Source organism: Vigna unguiculata, chromosome 2 (genome assembly GCF_004118075.2).
Source record: "Vigna unguiculata cultivar IT97K-499-35 chromosome 2, ASM411807v1, whole genome shotgun sequence".
Lineage (NCBI taxonomy): Eukaryota > Viridiplantae > Streptophyta > Magnoliopsida > Fabales > Fabaceae > Vigna > Vigna unguiculata.
The window spans coordinates 24,020,178-24,034,262 of NC_040280.1; the positions used below are offsets into that span (position 1 = coordinate 24,020,178).

At 30.1% G+C, this 14,085-nt stretch overlaps 1 protein-coding gene across 1 annotated transcript; it reads right to left on the reverse strand.

Moving 5' to 3' along the window:
* Nucleotides 1–971: 971 nt before the first annotated feature.
* On the reverse strand, nt 972–5,804 carry LOC114169346 (receptor-like cytosolic serine/threonine-protein kinase RBK1). The gene is made up of 8 exons (XM_028054470.1): nt 5,532–5,804; nt 4,851–5,261; nt 2,669–2,926; nt 2,428–2,579; nt 2,260–2,339; nt 2,030–2,168; nt 1,499–1,648; nt 972–1,422 (listed from the first exon to the last, which is right to left on the reverse strand). The coding sequence occupies exons 2-8, from the start codon at nt 5,218–5,220 to the stop codon at nt 1,267–1,269; spliced, it is 1,305 nt and encodes a 434-aa protein (XP_027910271.1). The 5' UTR covers nt 5,221–5,261; nt 5,532–5,804; the 3' UTR covers nt 972–1,266.
* Between the last annotated feature and the right edge of the window lie 8,281 nt (nt 5,805–14,085).

Genomic DNA, 14,085 nt, shown 5'->3' on the forward strand with positions numbered 1-14,085 from the left:
CTAATAAGACAAGCAGAAAGCCAATTTATTTTTGGAAAATACTAGACTGTACGAAGAAAAATCATACAAATTTTACTAATACTTGCTAGAATATTTTTAACCTTCAAAAACTTATATTCCTTGTTTCTTCTTGGGATAAAAGTGTGAAAAACTGACATTTTCCTTATGAAAAGTTTTTTATTATTATGATTACTAAAAATTTTTATATTACATAATTTTTTTTTGTAAATTTGTTGTAAAAATTTATAAGACTTTTTCATGTTATTTTTTTAAAAATCTTAATTAGTACGTAATTTCTTTGTGAGTAATTATTTTTTACAAAATTATAAAATTCGTAAATATTTTTTATAAAATTTGTTGAAAAAAATATTTTATACAAAATATTTTGTAAAAAAAATTCAAAACAAAATTAATAAAAAATATGAATTTTTTTCATAATATATTCTTGTCAATTTTATTTTATTTAAAAAAATATTCTTAAAATGATTGTAAGTATCATTTTCAACAAGTAATATATACTAATACAATGGAAATAACGCCCTTTAAAAAATAATCAATCTTCTAAATTTATCAATTTTAGAAATTAGATATATAACTATTGAAACAAACACCAAACTAATTCTACCATTCAACCCACGCTGTCTCTTGGCTAAAAATTAAAAGAAAAAAAAAACAGAAATTGCATGGCCACAGGTTGTGGTAATTCTTTTACAATTTTTGTTCTGCGGAAGATTGTTTTTGGTCTGAATTACGACTAAAATGGACCAAATATATATATATATATATATATATATATATATATATATATATATTAAATATCATTTTCAACAGTGACAAGAAGTGATTTATATCAAAAACCATGTGTGTAGTTTTTTTTAAGCTTTCGATGTGTAGGGTATGACAGAGTGATGAAGCATGAGTTTTGTATTTCCAAACTTGTTGATCATGAGGATATAAAAAGGAGACAAATTATAATTGATGGAGACTATATTTACGTATGGGTGAAAATGTCTGAAAGGCGCTGCAGAGTAAACAAGTTATCCTAACTCCGCTGCGCAACATTTCTACATTAAATTGTTGCTTGAGAAAACCATGGTTCTCAGCAATAATCCAAAGTCAAAAACTGAGTTGCATCTTTAGCAATACTCACTACAAGTTGATGCTAAATAACAAGCCCTGCTGGGTTTGTGACTTTGGATATAACCACTCACACTGCTATATAAATATCACTCCATTCCTACAACAAATCTCACTACTGAAGAAGGATCACTCCATGATCAGTTGCATGTGGCGACTCATGTCCTTCAGGTAACTTGAGCAAGTATAATCTTCTAGGTCACATGCCTCTAACAATTGAGATTTTGGTTCAATTGTCTGCTTAATGTCTATAATTGCCTCTTCACCCTTTAGCAGCTGCACAACCTATGTACTCAACAATGATGCAAGTTAGTTAGTTTCACATCATACAAAATGTTACGACACTGTTTTTCGATCTAACCTTGTTCATGAATGGCCGCTTGGAGGATGCATGGTGGACACACATCGAAGCTGTCACCATGACACGCATCATTTCTGTACGATCATATGCCTCTCCTAATCTGGGGTCTGCTATGTCCTTTACATTGCGTGTGTCTAGCAGTGGCTTCGCCTGAACACAATAAATGCAGATTTTGCAAGCAAAGATTACATAAACATCTCCAACCTTTTGTTACTCATCCATTTTAGAGGCCTGTTACACTCATAATGGAAATTCAATTTGGATCTTCCATCATGAGTAGAGATGATAACAGATTGGGTCGGATATTGATAGTGCCTACCCCAACCCACACCCCAACAAAAAATTCCGACCCTTTACCAATCTACCAGATACCTATTTAAAAAATATTCACAAAATTTCCAAAAACATAGAAGCATCTATGAAGAGGATACCCACAGGTACAAATAGTATGCCGCATTGAAGTATCTACTTATTATCTGTATCTGTACGTAACAAGTTTTATCTACGGATACAAGGATAATGAAGACTTACCCAAGTGACAAGACTTTGCCTACTATCTGAATCAACTGCACGACGGCCAGTTATGAGCTCCAACAGTAAAACTCCAAATGCAAATACATCAGTTCTCTCATCAACAATTCCATGCATAAAATACTCCGGAGCCAAATACCTGCAACCAACAATTTCATGCATGCAGTGTTTTTAACCGAAAGAAAATGGTTACAATAGGAAATGTGAGTCAATGAAGCTACAACACTAACCCAAATGTGCCTTCTATTGGGAAGACAACATGGTTGGCCCATTTGTTTGGAAGCCACTTTGCCAGTCCAAAATCTGAAATCTGCAGTTTATGACAGCGCAGGTTATTTTCTTCGCATTGAAAATAATCAGAAAAATTCAGTTTATATCATAAGCTGATGCCACAGTACCTCAGCTTCGTAATTATCGTTTAGTAGGATGTTGGAGGCCTTGATGTCCCTATGAATGATTCGCCTTGGACACTCTTTATGGAGATAATGCAATCCATCAGCCACTCCAACAGCTACCTTGAATCGTTTTTCCCAGTCCATGCCTTCAGAACCTGACACGTTCAACACCTCTTTGTTAGAAATGAAAAATAGAACAAGGAAAACATGAAAAGTGAAGAAAGAAATGGATTCATCTCCGCACCAAAAAGCAAAGAACTGAGACTTCCATGCGGAGCTAATTGCAGGACAAAGAAGAGGCCTCCATCAACCCCAAACCCAACAAGGTGCGTTGCATTTGTGTGGTTTATGTGTGCAATAATCCCTAGCTCTGTCAAAAAATCACCAGCTCTATCTGCAGCGTCCTTTTCATTCTTCATTAGCCTCTTTACTGCTATAATTTGACCATCAGGTAAACACCCTTTGTACACTTCAGCATGACCACCTTTCCCAACCAAGTTCTCTAAAAAGTCATACATAACAATATTAAAACAAACGAAAAGTCATTGGTTAATTGTTATTCACCATGTAACATGTTAGTATCATTGTACAGTTTCAGAATTCAGGCACATAAAGACTCTTTATGAGAAACACCAAAATGAAATATTCATTTTACTTTAATAGGACCACGAGGACAATCTCAAAGGGTCACAACATCCCGTGGAATTTAAGACTTTGACCCAGAAGCATATTTTGTCACCTATCAGCCACAGTACTAAGTTGAATAGTATTAGACTTGAGTGCCATGTCACGTTGAAATTAACTCCAACGTGGAAACGTTACTTGACTCTGGCTTCTTATTGAACTACTAGACAACGGCTTTTTCCACTAAACTTATTTCATCATTGACTAAAAGCTGAGATTTTTCAACCCAAAGGCAATACCTTTCCGCAAATTAATTATACATTGTCTCAAGTGGGGTCATTCTTTATAAGAAACACGATTTGGGACATTCCGGATAAAAACTTATAAGGTTGAATGAATATTTATCTTAGATGGAAAAAACAAACAGACAAAATGCATATCATAAAGCCTGATTACTATAACTAACTACAAACTAAACAACTAACACTAGTTCCTGCACCATAAAAGAATGTCCCTATCAAACATATGACATGTAGCAACCACATTTGTGACATCATTATAAACATGTTTTGGAAGATACAAGGTGTGAACAAAGCCGAAGCCGTACCCTTGACAAATTTACAATAGCAAATTTATTAATGGCTTGGCTCATGCATGTGCTATCGATGAAACCAAGTGAGAAGTAACTTTCTTGCAAACTGCGGTCACACGATATGCCAGTTTTCGAGGGACACACTGCCCAATCCCACAGGTTAAAGAGTGGGACACTGTTCAATGTGGTTGACAAGTGACAACTGAAAGCACCAGAAAATGGCAAAATTGCCTTTAATTAAAGTACTGTCTTTTGGGCAAAGTACACACCTCATACCCAGGCATGTGATTATGTAACAGTGTAATACTTCTTTGTACCCTAATAGTTTGATAGTATTAAACTAATGATACACTTAACAGAACATAATAAATCTTATTCATATTTTCCTGGTGTCAGACTTTAGTATCTAGCGTACACTTGCAATCTGCACTAAAGGGTAAAGAATATTAATGTGAGAATAGATGTCCTTTTCTTTGGACATGCAGAAACAGGAACCCTATGTTTGGTCAAAAAGTTCGTCTACTCTCAACAGTTTCCAAGGGAAAGTTAGGCACTAACCAACTCCCAAGCTAATGGCGCCAAATTACAACCACTAAGTCATCATCATCATCCTTCAACCATCAACCATCAACCATAATACTATACAAGAATCAACCATGTTGTATAAATTAATAGAATTCTAAACCCACTTTAAAAACCCATTTTTCTGGTTTCTCTTTTCAACAATAAATCTCTCACACATACCAATTATTTTGTAGCATCCCACGAGGGATGCCTCATCTCAAGTAGAAGAATGCAGGGTCTGGCATTTATTACATTGGGAATTCATTTTCCTATTCATTTGACGAAGTTGGTAAATATAAATTCTCATTACATTTCTTCCTCACAAGAAAGAAACTATTTTGAACCATTCGATAAAAGTTATGGCGAAAACGATACATTATCTAATGGCACGAGAGTCTATGCTTGTGATAAAAATGAAATTTGAAAAATTAATTATAAAAGGCACACCAAAATAGAAACAAATCGCATTCATCCTTGCCCTTTTTCTTCTTCTAATGGTGACTGATCAATAAATACCAAACAACTTGCAAAAGTGGAGGATGGATTCACCCCCCCGAATAACAAGATCCATAATATGAACTATCTAAAAAAAGAGACTGAAACTTTCAGCGATTTATGAAAAGAAAAAAGAGGATCTAGCTCATACCAGCACTGAAATCTTTAGTAGCAGCTGCTAACTCTTCATAATCAAAGTTTCTCCAAGAGGGTTTGGCGGGAATATCTCCAATATCAATGCCGTCTTCGGCACTTCGAATACGAGCCAGTTTTTTGGTCAAACCCTTCCGAGAGATATCATGGCTCACCGAAAGCAAAGGAATGGAAGTTAATTTTCGCACAGACTTGAACTTGAAAACGTCAACCATAGACTTCCATGGCAACATGTAACCGTCTTTTCCGCTCTCTATCGACGTATCTGTCTCGGACTCTGTTTCCGAAACAGGGGTTTCCAGAATCGCCCTAGGCGATGCCTCGCCATCGCTTATAAACTCTTTCACGTTACTACGCGTTAATGCCATTTCTTACTTCTTCTATTCTATTTCACCCCTCTTCTTGAACTCTGCACAAACAGAGCAACAGCAGAAGCATAAAATACAAACAAACAAAAAAGTCTTTAAAACTTTCATTTCTCATTCAACGTAAACAGATAAAAAATAAAATATCCATTCACATGAATTAACAGAATAATTAAAAAACAACATGGTTTTCTTCTCTGGTCAAATTTTCTTTTTCTTTCTATATTACCGGTTGAGCGTTCTGTTCTGTGTGTTGTCCACCTGAAACAGGGGTGGTTATTTAACAGAAAAAAAAAATAATAACGAAATGTTACCTTATTTTGGCATAGTTCAGGGCTTCCGGAGTGTTTATTCGAAATCCAAAAGCCCGTGCCCGTGCCCGCACTCGAAAGTTAGAAGTAAAAATCTGTGGGTCGTGAAAATCCAGCTTTCATCGGTGAGGGCATGAGCAAAAACAGAGGAATGCAGAGGAGAGAGAAGGGGGATGCAGAATAGAAGCAGAGGAGATGACAGAGAATAAAGGGTTTCAAAAATGGTATGTGCGTGAAGGGTGCTTATTTAAGAGGAGAGAAGCATGCAATATCCAGCGTTAGAATGTTTCCTATATTTATACAACCTACTCTTTTCATTTCTATTTTCCTTCTCCATTATTTTCTTTCAACCTTTTCAATTGGTTTAGTTTAAGTCTCTTATTTTTAACTTTTTATTGGATCGGTTGCTAATGTTATATCATCACATCAATAAACCTCAATTTTTAATTTAATTCAATGTTTTGTACCCTCTCTCTTAGAATGCCAATGATGACTACTATAAATATTACAATTTCTACTGCAAGTTTAGTTAGACAACTAACACAACTGTCTTTATTTTTATTTCATTTATTTTCCTGTTAATAAATTATTTTCAGAAATAATATTATTTGGAATAAAATATGTAAGCAGCAGAGGTAAGGAGGGAAAAATAAAAATAAAAGAAAATAAAAGAATGGTTATGAATTTTGTACTGAGAAACCAAGTGTTGGTCGTGACTTTTGCCGTAACTAACGCACAAACAAAAACACCTGCAAAGTGGGAATAAACGTAGCCGAATAAAGAGCAAATGTGAGGAGAGGATTAACATGTATTATAAATATTTTTTTTTCATTAATTACATCAATGAAACATCTCAATAAATAATCGGAGAAATTAAAGGTGCAGATAAAAGAGACTTTTGAAGAGGCTGAAAGCATACAGAATATTTGGTTATATGTCTATTTTTTCAACCAAACATTATTGTCTTTTGATTTCACCAATAATAAACATATTCTTCCCGAATTACTAGGCATTATTGTAATAAATTAAACCTAAAGAGATTAAAAGTAATAGATATTAGTAGCTTATTGCCTGAATGTTGTAAATGCACATCGACGATGAACCTTATATTATAATATATTACAATTTTGTTATCGATTCTTCAAATATTCATTTATAAGACTCGTAAAACTTAATAAAAATGTAATTTCGTTATCAATGAGTACTTGTCATTTCTTATGTTTGACCAGAAATGTGTCCTTTTATATATTTAATAAACATGTGTCTCAAAGGCATATGGAATGATGAGAGAAATTGATTAAAAAATAGGTAAACATGTTATGAGGATAAGGAAGGGTTTCCTTCGTTGCAACAATTTTTTAAGGAGTTGATAACTTAACGTAGGACCTCAGTGGTTGAGTTTGTTACCTTTGTGTTTATGCTGTTTGTGTTGTCGAGCAGCAGCATCATTGTAAAAAGGCAGGTGAACTGAACTTCATTCCATATGCTTTTACATTAGATTAGATACTACCAATCCTAAACTACTTAATAAAAAAAAATTTACTTTTTTATTATTGTGTTAAAATTATAATTAATAATTAATTAATTGAGAATAATATATCTAATATACGTCTCACATCATTTAAAAATCAAATAAATCACAATTTATACGTTTTTCTTTTCTTAACATACTTTTAGAAAATAAATTCATTATCAAAATTTAGATACCATAACAAATATTACTTCAAATGCGTGATGAAAAAATCTTGTAAGTTTCATATTGACTAAAAATAAGACACTTTCATAGTATATAAGTGGATGCAAATCTTATTTTACAAACCGTCGATTTTGTGATATTAAGTTAAATAGGCTTAAAATTCACTTCTTAATATGATATCAGAGTTATCTTTTAAAAAGTCTATCCTAGCAAAATTTATTTGTGTTGGACATATAGTTTCACTCTACGAAATGTATATACATCGGTGTAATGAGTGTTTTAGATATTAACTTTTTGATATTAATGTTTTAAAATCTCAAATATTTTCACTAACATTTTCGGTTATTGGGATTTTTCAAGTTGATCTTCTTTCTTGTTAAGGCTTTGTAGTTGATGTAAGAAGCACACTGTTTGAAGCTTCATTTTCATTGACTCCAGTACAAGGTCGAGAGTGGCATGCTCTTTTGTAAGTGATTTTGAATTATAATAAGTTTAGTTCGTCAAAAAAAATGTCTGAAAGGATATAGTTAGGAAAGAAAAACCGTCCTAAGATATTTTTTTCGTGTTTTTTGGTCGTACGTTGTGACATGTTTCATGTTTGTTTTAAACTTTTAAATTCCACAACAATTTTGTCGTTTTGTGGTTGAATTGCACCCTCAAATCCCGCGCCAAAAAACAAAGCAAAGTTCAATACCAAAACCTAAACCAAAACATGCATTGAAATATAGGTTAGGGTGTTTCACTAACTCTTCTTCTGTGCACCAAAACATCGATCATATCTACTTATGTGTCAGGTCACGTTCTGTGTTTATCTCTCAAACACAAAGTAAGTATTCACTAAGATAAATATATTAGATATCTTCTCATAGGGTCACTGGCACACGTGAGAAAAAGCTTAGGGCAGCATCCTTTGTTAAGTAGGTGAACTAAACCCGTTAATGTGTTTTTCATATATTAATGAAAACAATATTATAAAACTTAAACTAGTAATTTTCTTGTATACCAATTATTGATTTTACTTAATTGTGATTTTTGCCGTAATTTACTATAATTGCACCATTTTCGTGTTTTAAGTAAATGGATAGATTGAATTAGGTTAGAAATTTAAGGTGAGTTATTATGAGGTTTCATATTCAATAAAAATACAGAGATGAATAATATAAATAACTACTAAATTTTCTCAAAAATTAATTAATATAACTAAAATCTCGTATTTGTAACACTTCAATATTTAATTGAAATTATTAGAATAAAATGGTGCAATTAAACTTATTAATTTATAATTTGTGGAATTTAAAACGCAACCCCCCACCAACTTCACCAAGTGACCCATATGTGAGTTCAGTTAGGGAAGTGGCTTAACTGAATTCCATTGACGTCTTAAAGTGCATGAGTGGATAAGCACAAGGATTTGTGGGGACCCTTAATTTTAAAAAGGGTTTAGCAAAGTTTTGGTTAGCTTCAAACTGGACCAACCAAAATGAGATTATATGCACATTGTTTGTTGTTTTCAACAGTTTTGTTAATCAAAATTCAAGGTGGGGGCAACAACTAAATGAAAGGGATGTTATGCAACTGCTCACATAAGGATTGCAATGGATTCGTTCCCAGATTTTATTTACAAAGTTGGTTAACCTATGTTAGAGTTATTTATTTATTCATACAATTAAACTATATATTATTTATGATAATATAATTTTTTTACATTCTTTAATTTATTTACCGTCTTAATTTGTACTCTCCTAAATTAACTTCTTATAATACATTTTTTTTATCTTCTCTTCTTATTTCATTATTAGTTATAAAGATGACAGTTGACATACCAAGGTACTTCATTGTCAGGTGGATTTATTTTTATCTTCTTAAGGTCCTTCAAGTTAGACACCAAATAAGGAAAACCTACTTAATTATCTTCCAATATATAAAACATAAATTGAATTTTTTCTTCAAACTAATTTCTCTTACGAGAAAAGCTGGTTGTATACCACGCTAAATATTCATAAAGAAATATACCTCAGTTTTCTTTTTTTTAATTAAATCAATGTGACTCAAATAAATTGATGACTACTTGACATAATATATATTTTTTGAATTTAAACTCATGGAAGAATTCCAGATTCTATCAAGAATATTTTACTGTTTTTAGAAGGAAAGGGAGATAATTAATTTTGGTCGATTAGAATGTGATATTTATATTGTTGTTTTTTATGAATTTGAAAGTGATAATAAAGTGGATTTGAGAGTAATGTTTGTGAAAACTTATAAAGAAATTTGATTGATGTGACTAGGGATGTCAAAAAAATCCGTACCCGTGGATATCCGCGGATAAAATCCGCAACAAATAGAAAATGGATATTAAAAATGGATACCCGCTACCCGTGGGTATGGGTATTTTTGATACCCGCATGTTAACGGGGCGGGTACGGATATCATAGTATCCGTATCCGTGCATACCCGTACCCGCTAAACTTTAATTCAGAAAAATTATTACCCCACAAATGAGTCAAAACATTATGAGTCTTCATTATATTAGTAAAAACTTTAATTCAGAAAAAGTATATATATATATATATATATATATATATATATATATATATATATATTAGTAAAAACATTATGAGTCTTCATTCAATAATGGTGGTCAGATTCTTACCCCACAAATGAGTAAATTACTTCCATATACTGTGGAGGCATTGATGTGTCTTTAAGACTGGTTATGGACCAATATGGAAGGTAATGAAATTAACATTTTTACTTAGATATTTTAATTAAGTGATTGTTATAAATTTTTACTGAACTCCTTATGTTTTAAGGCTCTTCTAGATTAAAATTGGACAACATGAAACTTTATACAATGTTGCAAGAGGTGGATATTGATTAAGTTAGTAATTTCTTTAATATTTTATTCAAAAATAAACTACAATATAAATTGGTAGTGATTTTTTATTTGTTTGTTTTTTAAGAATCAATCGGAGAAAGGGAACTAGTCGATCCAAACAATAATTATGGTTAAATAATTATTTTTTAAAATATTTTTGTAAATACCCGCGGATATGAAAAAAATAGACGGGTACCCGCATAACGGATACCCGACGGATATGGGTACGGGTACGGGGCGAATATTTATTTAGCGGGTAGGATACGGGGGAACTACTACCCGTACCCTACCCGCCCCGTTGACATCCCTAGATGTGACTAAAAAAAATTAAATTTAATAGATGAAAATGTAAAATGACCTAATTGTTCTTGATGTTAAAAAGGTATAATAAAATGATATTAGATAAGTTGTAATTAGTTTTTTATATATTATTATCATAAATAAAAATACTATAAATATTTATTAATTGAAAAAAAAAATTAAAATATATTTGATTCAAAAGATTTAATATTTTAAGTTAAAAGGATTGATGCATGGTTGACATAGTTTGAATGACACCAAAAACAAAATGAAATGAAATTGATTCAAAAAAACAGAACCGGTTAAATAAAAGACTTGAGGTTGGAATAAAAAAAAAGTTAAGAAATTCTATTGGCACTGCAAAAACAACTACAAAAAGCATAATGAAAATAATTATATAAAATTAGCTAAATCATTCTCCAATCTCATAATGAGATGAAATCACATATCCCTCAAATCAGCATCAATGCTTCACTTTCAAATCATTAAAAAAGAATATAAGTATTGTTCAAGTTCATCGCCCTTATCATTTGTCTGCATTAATCACCCACGTAAGAGCATGGTGTAAAATTTCAATTTAAAACTTTTTAAAATTCCATAATTTAAAGATCAAAATTATATAATTCTGATCGTTAAATATTAATACATATAATTTTAAATATAACAATTATATTTTATAATTTTAATTCAAAATACAAAAAATTATATTTAGAATATATAATTCAGAAAAAAAAATAAAAAAACTATATAATCTAAAATACAAATTTAATATTTCAAAATACATAATCTAAAATATAAAATAAACAATGTATTTTAAAATTCACCATCTGAAATATAAAAAGAGGCTAGAGACATCTAATTTTAGTTTTATATCTTTCGGCGTTGACACAAATGCAAGAGGCAACGTGGCAGCAAAGGAGGTAAAGTGGGTGATGACTAGTGAAATTTTCTGATTTCAACACCCGGAGGACATGCAAAGTTACGGAATCCATTCCAATACTATTATTTTCCATATAATATCTCAACCTTAATAATATTTTGATCTATTTTGATCTTATCTTATCATTATGATTATTTTTTAATTATTTATTTTAAATTTTTTAATAATATAATATGATAATCTAAAGATAATTAGAATAATAGACTAAAAATAAATTAAAATATTATTATCTATACCACAAATACTACTGCATGATGTTGGACAGAGATGTGACTAACTCTCCTAATGAGACTCATTGAGTAGGAAACACATGTTCAAGCTAATCATAAGAGAGGTCAGTTCCTTCATCTATTATGAATATTGTGAAGTACAAATTTTGTATTTTAAATTATTTATTTTAAAATATATTTTTATTTTGAATTTTACATTCTCAAATATAAAAATATTGATGTTTAATGTTTTGGATAGTATAATTTAGAACTTTAGTACAACATATAATAGTAAAGATACACATATGTAATGTATGTGTATTTATATTTTGTATAATAATAAAAAAAAATTATAAAAAAACATAAATAATTTTAATAATTTGATTTCAAATGATTTTATTAATTTTGTAAATAATTTTTATTTATTTAATTTCGAAAATTAGTTAAATTAAAAAGTGCTACTTAAAAGATAAAATTATATATATATATATATATATATATATATATATATATATATATTTAAACACTAAACAGAATTTTTTTTATATAATAATATACATAATATAAAACTGAAACTAAAAAAGTAAATTTGAAACTTGAAAATTTATGAAGGTGCAGGAGGAAATTATGGAGGTGGCGTGATAGTAAATTAGACTATAATATTATTGAAGATATGCTATCTAAACCCCCTAGTTTTACCAAAATGACATTTAAATCTAAACCCCTTCCTTAAACGACAATAACCCGCTAAAATGAAAATAAACCACTATGGCTGCCCAACAAGATTGGGTTTCTAAGGAAGCAAAGTATTTGGGCCTGACATGCTTGGACATGGAGGTAAGGGGACTTCTCCTGCCCTCCAAATATTTCTTCTCTACTAGTATTTTTATTTTAAATTATTACTTCGTCTCTCAACTAAAAGTAAATATATATATATATATATATATATATATATATATATTTTTTTTGTTTCAAATTGATTTTACTCCAATTTCTTTTTTCTTCTACGGATGTTGATCGGTGTCTTGTTTTGTTATGTTGATATGTATTTTATTTTTTTTAATTCTTTATGTGTTACGGATGTCGATATACAGTATTATGTTTTCTTTTTATTTATCGATGGCAATATTTGGTGTTTAATTTTGTTCTACAAATGTCAACATCTAATAATTTATTTTTTTGAGTTTTTTTTTTATTTATGAATATCGATATTATATTTTTTTACATCCAATTAACATATATCATACTATATTAAATTTTTAATTACGTTATTTAAAATATTTAATAAATTTTGTTTAAATTTTTATTAAATTAAATTTTAAAAAATAAATATATTTTATTTTATATTAGTTTGTACAAATATTTCAAAAAATATTATGTCAACATCTATTTATTTTAACTTAAAGAAATATTTTAAAAATAAATGTTAACCAGATCTCTAGAATCGTCAAAACGAGTAACCCGGCTTGACCTATCACGGGTTAGTCACTTAGTGAGCCAACCCAACCCGACTTACTTATTAGCGAGTCAAAAAAATTTGAATCCAATATGGCCCTCCACAGGTTGATAGGTTAAACGAGTTGGCTCACTTCACTTAATTAAAAAGAAAATATTTTTTTTTCAATCTCAAAAAAACAAAATTATAATTATAATTAAAATCTAAATAAATTTCAATATAATCCAAATGCAATCCAAAAGGATGTTAAACTCCAACTACAAACCAAAATTACACAAATACCAATGTGTTGGCTAAAAAAACAACATAACCTGACCCAAATGCAAAGTCCAACATAATAAAAAACACTTATGTAACATTTTATTTGTGTGTTGGTAAGCCAACTCGACTCACAATGAGTTCAACCCGGGTAAGTCGGATTCTATGTGGGTCAGGTCAAAAATTTATTCGTATTAAAATTTGTAAAAAATTTTCAACCCAACCAAACCAAAACCCATGGTGGGTCGGGTTGGTTCGCGAATTCCAACTCATTATTATTTACTTTACGTTTCGATTATGTCTTGAAGTGAAGCCTATTCTTTCTTTTTTTAAAATATAGTTTCAATTTATTTCTATAATTTAACTATCTTAGAAAGAATCACATGCAATATCATATGCATAAAATAAAATAAAACTCAAAGAAACTAATTTATTAAACTGTTATATAAATTCACTATAACTAACTCAATAATAATCTCAAAGTCAACTGCAAGCAGTGGCGGAACTTGGTGAAAATATCTAGGGGTGCCAAATTAGATGTTTTGTATATAATTTTTTTAATTAATTTTTTTTATTTAAATCATGCAATTCAAACTTTTCAATTTTTAATTTTTTCAATTTTTTGAATTCACATAAATAAGTATTCTAATTTTTATTTCAATTCAAGAGTATTCAACTAATTCATTGTATGCAGTTGAAAATACAAAAATAGCAACATTTTATAATGTTGGGTTATACTAATTTGAGAAAATATAATTAGGGTTCATGCTAATTTTATATAAAAAAAATCCTAAAATCATAGTTAGGGTTCATACTAATT